Genomic DNA, 9,148 nt, shown 5'->3' with positions numbered 1-9,148 from the left:
CAAACTTGTTTTCACTTATTCTTGTGTTATCGTTTATTCCAGCCTAAACACGTGACATAAGAATATTGGTATATATATATATATATATATATATATATATATATATATATATATATATATATATATATATATATATGTGTGTGTGTGTGTGTGTGTGTGTGTGTGTGTGTGCCTTTTTGTGTACTAAAAAATAGCCAAAATAATCACACATAGTAAAAACTGTTGCCATTTCCTTTTAATTATGTAAAATTGCATATTACACAAATTGCCCTACAATCCAACCCTTTACTCCGACGGGTGAAAATGTACCTAGTCACCTGTCAAAGGCTAGTGGTTTTCTCCTGAATTTCAGATTTTCTCCAAATGAAAGACCACATTACGTAAATACCGGAACTGTCACAACCTCTTGCAATCGGCATTAGATATATAAATGTTTCAACTTTATTCAGTCGTAGTGATGGCATGGTCCCAACAAAATTAATGTTAAGACATTAATATGATTCAAACTATCAACGTTAATGCTATTTCAGCATATAATGAAAACAGAGGTCGGTATTAAACATATGTGAACATTTTAGGAATACTAAAGACCGACAACGATCATTGTGTCCAAATGTATGCAATTACATTAAAGACTGACAACGAGACGACTTTCCAAATGTATGCAATTACATTAAAGACTGACAACGAGACGACTTTCCAAATGTATACAATTACATTAAAGACTGACAACTAGACGACTTTCCAAATGTATTCATGTCAACACAATGCAGGGGCCGAGGGTCAGTTTGTGTGCATATCTAATTCAGGGGTCGTCAACCTACAGCACGCGTGCTACAACATGGCACGTTGAGAGGTTTTGTATGGCAAGCTAAGGGCAGCCAAAAATAACGATTTTAACAATGTTACTCTCGTACTAGTGTCACGTGCTCCTTCATTTTGTAATTAATCCAGAAATGATATGTTAGATAGGTTGCCAACCACTGATCGGATTGTTTGATGTGTTATGTATGCAAGCAATTATCACATATAATGGAATGCTTACGCGTGTACTTCTTATGCAGGTGTCTTAGACTGCTACCCTATATAGCTAATTTAGGTGACTTGTTGCAAATTGGAGTTCCCGGATATGTCAAAATATCGTTGTACCTGTATAATCAGTCCGTGGTCATTAAAACATTATGCCATTTGCGTGATTGTTCAATTACACGTTTGTTCTATTTAACTTTCACCTTCTACTCCAATTATTTTCTCTATAATGAGCATAGCTTTATATTTCTTACCCTTCGTATAAAAGACCTAGATATTATCATCAATTTATACTCTTCTTAAGAAATGACAACCAATATTCAAGCCTGAAACGTTAGGCTCTTTACCGATTGCTAACTATAGATAACGGGAAAGTGACAATACGAAGAAGCACGTGCACATAATTATTCTAGATTTTTATTACGTAGGAAATATATTGAAATATTCACCATGAACTCAAAGCATGTTCTGATAATACTTGATGCATCTATTAATAATTCCGAGTTTAGAAGAAGAAGAAAAAACAACTAAAAAAAACAAGTACGTAACTAGCTAACTCATGCATAACTTTTTAAACCAATAACGGGAAGATCAGTGGTAAATTATGAAAGACATATGACAATGACAACCAACTCACTTCAACAAAGAAAGTAATAGCATTAACAGATACTGTCAAAATGTGCAATTATATCCAACGCATTATGTCAGATATCAATGTCGTTTGCATTATTAGCCTCAACTAACGAGATCAGTAATCTGTCATATCTACTTTAGAACAAAACCTATTTTCTTTATAACAACATTCTAAAGCATATAACGATGCACAGAACTGACCAGCGCTTTTTAATACTTTCTCATAATGACCAAACATTGCTTTCAAGAAGCTGAACTACTAAACATTTTACTTCCATGAAATTAGCATATTTATTAAAAACCGATTCAAAGAATGGTCGGGCGAACCTTGATGTTGCAGCCAAAACACACATTACATCCTTAGATAAAGACTAAAGTTTACAAAATATAAGAATTGCCTTCATAAAAGTAGATGGTTATGAGTTCTTACATACGGATTATGTTTCCGCTGCTTCGAGTAATGATGTTTGCTAAAGTAAGCAAGATTTAGACCTTGGCTTCTAACGTGCAAACTTGAACACATACTGCGCCTAGGTTCACAATCAACTCAACGCTTTCCACATATGCCGTGTTAAATAGGTCTTCATAATACAAAATATTTTGCAATTATTATGCAGTCGGACTTCATCACACAAATTAAATCCAAGCTTTATCCAATCGGTCTTCTTATCAAAATGATATGTAAACTTTATCCAATAACATGTTTTTTAAAACTGCGTGTAAACATGTTGCATTTAATTACAACGAGAGTGTTCCTTATTGTAAATGGAGAAGATTATCAAAAGTTCTCAAAATGGTGTTCAAACAAGGCTCTAGTCGTTCGGCTCGTCTCCTCGCATGCTCTCTCCACACTTTTGGTGACTCCGGGTGGTCCACAGCTAAACACGCCCACCTTTCGCACCTGCAAAATTAAAAGTACCAAATATCCTTACATTTTCTTACAGGCTTGGTCTTTCCTTTTGTTGTTTGGAAAATATGTGCAGAGACTTATAGTTTCTTGTATAAATGAATATCTTTTACATAGTTCTGTTTTCTTAATACCAGCCTTATGTTATTAATTAGTATATTTATATTATTAAATATCATCTTATAGTATTAATTAATCTTGAAGAAAAAATGCATTCCATAATAACTAGCTTCGTTCGTCGTCATAGTTACAAAAATTATTATTGGCTGATAAAACTGCTGCATGTATACCGCGTGTATATTTTTTTCTATAGATAAACGGTATAAAATGTAACAAATATGAAACTAATTTAGGACCCGGAAAACAAAATACATACGCATAAAGCTTTTCATTTATTACAAAGAAAACATGCCATAAATATTTCACTGTGTAAGACTTAATTATTCCCGGATATATAAATGTTGTTGTTGTTGTAGGGTTTAACGCCATTTTTCAGCACACGATAGGCTATACATGGCGGCCAGTATTAATGGTGGAGGAAGAACCCGGGAAAACCCCGGAAAGAACCACCGACCCACGAGAAGCTACTGGCAAGCTTTCTCACATCCCCACATTGGCTGAATCCGAGACTCGAACCCACACAGACAGAGGTGAGATGGCAGTGATCCGTAACGGAGAGAGCTTTAGACCACTCGGCCACTCGTGGCCCCTATATAAATGTTATGCCACTGTTTCTTTCAACACAAAGAATAATAATTTAAGGTCTGTAATTAAACTTTTAAAGAACAGTTTTAGTGTTGCTTCATGGTTTACCAGATTGAAAGGCGCCCACTCTTTTGTGCGCATGTTTTTATATACAAGCGAGCAAGCTAACACGAGTGTTGGTACATTTATGTGTGCACGCAAACAAGCAAGCACGCCTTTGACTGTGGTCACATAACATATGTACTTACCTGCGGATGTGCCTTGTGAAGAGCTCCGAACATACTAGGAAGCTGTGGACGACCAAAGTGGGTTGCTGCCTTCAGCCCAGTGAATACACTTCTTCCACCAGACAACTTCTGGAAATGCTCCTCGCATATGTACTGAAAAAAAAATTATTAGTTGCAGCAGTATTCGTTGTAGCTGTTGCGTCAAATGTATACATTTAAATGTTCTAAACAAAATCAAATAATCTACATTTCATAAAGTACCTTTCTGAAAAGAATTAAGTAAATTTAGACATCTTAGTGGTTTTAAGGGATCTTATCAACTGTACTTGGCTGGCAGTATACAAAATTCTATTTCAGAAGTTTATCGGCATGTGGAAGGTACAGTGTCACATAACATGTTTTAATTTGGCTCATTTCTCCTATTTCAACTCCAATGAAGACCACGTCTGAAATTATATATATATATATATATATATATATATATATATATATATATATATATATATATATATATATATATATATATATATATATATATATAGATAGATAGATAGATAGATAGATAGATAGATAGATAGATAGATAGATAGATAGTTACACATGCGAGTGAATAAATACCTGCGGGACCATGGCTTGAACCCATTTTTGTTTTACATTTGTATGATTCACCAATAAGCCCTTTGAAGCCGAGTGTTCGTACTTCAAGCCACGCATTATAAATCATAACCCAATTGTCCCGTACAAATAAATATTCCTGTCTCAAAATGCTTCAACATATACCTAAATGTATTCAGATAATTCCCAATCTTAAAAAATTAAAACTAAAACCATGATGGCATAAAGTCTCGTGAATGCTTTACATTATGATGTCTGCTCCATGAAACTGGCTAATGACAAGGGCTGGGAAATATCTTCACAACACTGACTCTCCATAATCAACAATGACTCATTAAGCTAATAAAGTTATAAATGGAAAAGTCGAGACGTAAATACAAATAGCACATACACATACACACACGCACGCACGCACACGCACAAATATTGATATATAGAGCACAACACAACTGAAGATGAATAATGGTGTGAAAAATTACCAGCATAGCTGTCCGTAGATCAAAATTCTGGAAGAACTGTGTGATGAAGATGTCGATTGACACTACTCCCTTCTCGTCTATAGATTCCACTTCCCGCAAGATATCGAGTAGCCATTCAAAATGGCGCTGACTTCCGGTGATCCAGATAAAGTATAACTGAAATCAAAGGCATAACATGTAATTATGAAGAAAGGAATAGTTACGGGTCCTGCAGTTATTTCATCGCAAAATGATTAAATGCCCAGAGGTCAAACCATATTGTCATATTCTGCAAGGTTCAAAGTCCGTTCAAAGAAACTCAATATGTGCAAAGTTGGTGACACTGTGTATGTAATAGTGTGTCATTGGGACACGATTCGTCATCAAGAAATATGCATTACTTAAACAAAATCGTTTATTGGAAAGATAAACACATGTCCAAGTGACAATATTGCTGAATAAAACAACATATGTGCCAGTGCAGCTTGATATGAAAGAACCATTTGAGACCCTTTGTTTAATAATTTAACCCAATCAGTTTGTGTTTTTCTGGCTTTAGTTTCAAATCTGAAATGTATAAAGAAATTGCAATGAAGAATGTTACCTTCTGACAACGAATCTTATATGTGCTTTTGATTGTCGCCATGTGGACAAAGTCTTTCAAGATGGAGGCATAAGGGGTGACACCAATACCAGCCCCTACAAGAACCGATACTTCATACTGGTACCAGTCCTGTTGCCCAGCTCCATAAGGTCCGTCTAGATACAGCTGGAAAAGGATTTTAAAAAATGAGGTAATGTATATGTATTATATTTTATGTGTCGCTTGAGAGAGAAAAGAAAATCATTCGTTATGCAAATTCTGCAGTTTGAATGCAAAAAACGTAGATTCTAGTGATTTTTCTATATTAAAATTAACTTTCTTAAGTATTCAAAATAAAACAAATACCCTGAAAGTTACAAATTAGCTATTCCTTTAATCCCTCTTTTAATCCGTCTGATCAGTATGACATCATTAACATAGTGCTTTAACTCATAAAGCTAAATCTCACAGTATTGTGCTGGCATTGCTGGAAAATTCAGACAAAACGACGAAAGACATCTTGAGGATAACAAAACGCTAATGACAAAAGCTTTCATTCATGTTTTTATTCTTGGTGAGACAAATTATCACGCATAAGAGTATTTCATTGTCTGTCATTATGTCTGTCTGTGTGGGGGGGTGAGAGTAAGGAAGAGGGACGGAGGGAGATGGAGATGAAGAATAAGGCGATATGATGTGCATCTAAAATATATAGTTACCTTAGGCAACGGTCCGTCCTTCAGATTCTCTGGGTCAAAATTATTACGTAAGTTCCATGTCCAGGGTCCAAGAGCCCGGATGTGGAGGGATAAGCTATCTTCATGGGGGGCTGAAGTCAAAGTGAACGGGTGGTATTCATTTCTACCTTGGGCAAGGCAGGCGATCCGAACCCACTGACCAGACTTGTACTCAAAATGAGACGGCCTCTTGAATTCAATGAAGGTTACATCTGTAGCGAAATGGAATAGTGTATTAAATAACTGACAAATGATGTGCTGAGTTAGGACCAGGGATTAAATAATGTTACTTGCATCTAATTTATATACAAATACAAAGAAACCAATCTTCCATTGATATTTAGGAGCTGACTTTTAAACCAAGTTTTAGAAGAATGTCCAAATTACGGTACTTTAATCTCATAATACTGTTTTGTGCAAGTAAAGGTGAACGTCCATCAAAGTTTGCAATTATTTGTGAAAGTGACTTCTACCAGATCATTGAGTTCATTCGGTACAATTTAATATAATCCGTAAGGCTGCAGGAGCGATGAATAAAAATCAAGAGTGTGTATTTATTTAAATGAGAGTAAAAGCAGGCAAAACTACTATCTCTCAACATGCAGAAAATGTCTGAACGTGTGGATTGACATGAACAATATCCCATCAAAGGGATACACTTTGCTTGATAATGACTTCATCAAAACATTAGTATTTAGCCATTGTACAAACTGTAGAACGCTCAATATCGTACCAGACGCTAGATTTTCCGCCCTTATAACACAGATTTCCATCCGTTTCCGGCTAAGGCTGATCATTTTGTCAATGCTAAACAAAATGGCGGGTCCCACAAAGTATACGTGAAACATCGGCTTCTGAACAATAATGGACGCTCCATGGAGGATGGTCAGGATGTACAAGAAAATGATCAGCTTGTGTGAGGCCCAGAATGCGTTGAAAATGTACCGCCTTGCAGTTTGTGTTGCAAATACGTAGATTATATATATGATGACCACTAGCATTACTCCGGTAAAACCTGGAAACACGGAAAATAGATTGATATGAGAAACAATGAATGCAAGCAGGAATTGCTGATGTAACACTAATTAAATGATACAGTTAAATCTTAATTGCAACATTGTTTTGAAGCCTTTGTCCGTTATGATCTAGTCCAGAAATACAGACCTAACAAAACAAACAAAATACTCGAGACAGACATCTCCTTGACAACGACTGTAAACAAAGTGAACATGTTCATTATAGCATTAGTATTTTACGATTTGATTTGGAAGATTATAACAATTTGAGTTGAATTCAATGGCCTCTTCTTTTATCTCAGGAATGAACGAAAAAGTAAAGTTTTGTATAAAAATAAAAAACATCCCAAAATATTTTAGCGAGGTAATCATTTTGCTTTGTTTCTTAAAGGGGTGAAAATGATTTCTTACTTTTGATTAGAAAATTATGTGGATGCTTACCTGTCATGTTTCCAAACAACCAAAATTCAATCGTGGGTAGAAAATCGGCCCTGAAAAAATAACGATACATTTAATAAGTCGTTCAGTTCGAACAAGTATTCCATTTAATCAATGTTAAAGTTAATACATTAATCTGTTTAATCAATGTTATATGTAATCAAATGGTCCATTTAACCAGTGTTATAGTTAATCATATAATTGTTTAGTCAATTGTATAGTTAAACAAACAATCCGTTTAAATCAATCGGTTAGTTAAATAATCTGTTTAATCAATCTTATAGTTCATATAATATGTTTATTCAATCGACAGTTAATAAAATTATCCATTTAACCAATGGTATAGTTAATCAAATTATCCATTAAACCAATGGTATAGTTAACCTCTGTACAATATAGGTTGATACTGAAGAGTGCAATTGTCTGTATCTTGATCACAATACACGGTTTTAAAATAGGAGCAAAATAAAATAATCATATATGTATCAAATTTGAACATATGTGTAAATTTATTTTTCTTATTTTCCTGTTCTTTATGAACGTTTATCTTAACCCTGGAACTCGTAGTGTGCCAAAAATTGCTAAGGAGATAACTTCATATGAATTCCAGTTATGTGCATACATTTATATCATCAGTCAATGAAGACTATTGTAATTTATTAATATAATTGGTCCTTCGTTTGGAAAGCCTTCGGTCTTTGCAAACATAGTGTGAAAGTCAAAATGATGTCGGCCTTTCCTGTCGAGTATTTTATTTTGCGCTTCGTATCACACGAAATACAAAAGACCCATCGAAGTTATCTTTCTTTCCTAAAAGAGAGTTAAATCTGAACACCAGCGACATTTTGTGCGTCATATTTTATGATGTACTCTGAGGGAGACGAAACATGATGACACGTTAACTTTATGTGTATTCCTACAATTATTATTCCCGGCTGAGTGCCATTCCCACTGAGTTACCCATGTAGATGTCTATATAAGGCGTTTTTCCCGCATTTGGTCTAATATTTAGGAGACAGGAAATCAAAACAGAATGGTCTAAAATAAGCGTTAGTAGCCGCAATTTGTGTATACTTGCCTGAAAACAATGGAGTCGAAGACACATAAGTACTTCGTTGGCTGTGTGGCAAGTTGGTAAAAATTGAAACTGTAGCCAAGCACGTGTATACCTGAAAAGTAACATGTAAATATTTTATATTCAGTTGTATGCAAGAAAGCATGGACTGTCTTGTCTGAATATATATATATATATATATATATATATATATATATATATATATATATATATATATATATATATCGAGAGAGAGAGAGATACAGACAGACAGACAGACATAGAGTGTCAGACTTTCGTCTTTGTGCAATTCAATTTGAGGTCTTACATCATCAAATATAAAATGAACGTACCTAGTGTATATATTATTTATACTTACGTCTCCGCTTATAGCTTTGTTAGATTTTAGTTTGTTTATTGATTACCTGGAGCTGGTGTTGGCTAAATATTTCTCATCCGGAATAATTAGCTAATTTTTAGTCATAATATACAGCATTCCCCAAACGTTATGACATCATGGATTAGTTTCGTAAAATGGGACCACCATAATATCTTAACATAGGAAATTCTCTGGATATTTGTTTGGTATACGTGTTTAGTAAATTTAGATAGGAATAATTCTTTATATCAGGTCCTTCGGTCGTGCTTGGTATTGTTTGGTGTGAAATGATAATATTTGGCTCAGAAAGTCTGACTGAGGAATCATACAAAAGTAAAGCAAGAAAAAAATATGCAAGCGTGCAGTT

General features: G+C 34.6%; 1 protein-coding gene across 2 annotated transcripts in view; it reads right to left on the bottom strand.

The window, feature by feature from the left end:
• Positions 1-217: 217 nt before the first annotated feature.
• The window catches only part of LOC149771699 (dual oxidase-like), a 143,497-nt gene continuing 134,566 nt past the window's right edge, over positions 218-9,148 (bottom strand). For both annotated transcript variants that reach the window (XM_089948215.1, XM_089948216.1), the window contains 8 exons: positions 8,427-8,517; positions 7,352-7,401; positions 6,628-6,909; positions 5,877-6,106; positions 5,179-5,343; positions 4,596-4,751; positions 3,523-3,654; positions 218-2,563 (listed from right to left, as the gene is read on the bottom strand). In XM_089948215.1, coding sequence (XP_089804341.1) covers positions 2,441-2,563; positions 3,523-3,654; positions 4,596-4,751; positions 5,179-5,343; positions 5,877-6,106; positions 6,628-6,909; positions 7,352-7,401; positions 8,427-8,517 — 1,229 coding nt within the window. In that variant the 3' untranslated portion in view covers positions 218-2,440. The remainder of the gene's footprint in view (positions 2,564-3,522; positions 3,655-4,595; positions 4,752-5,178; positions 5,344-5,876; positions 6,107-6,627; positions 6,910-7,351; positions 7,402-8,426; positions 8,518-9,148) is intronic.

This window comes from Sinohyriopsis cumingii, unplaced genomic scaffold, assembly GCF_028554795.1.
Source record: "Sinohyriopsis cumingii isolate HCF-2022 unplaced genomic scaffold, ASM2855479v2 utg001711l, whole genome shotgun sequence".
In the NCBI taxonomy this organism is placed as follows: domain Eukaryota; kingdom Metazoa; phylum Mollusca; class Bivalvia; order Unionida; family Unionidae; genus Sinohyriopsis; species Sinohyriopsis cumingii.
Note: the sequence above shows the minus strand (reverse complement) of the source record. Positions and strands in the feature narration are given on the sequence as shown.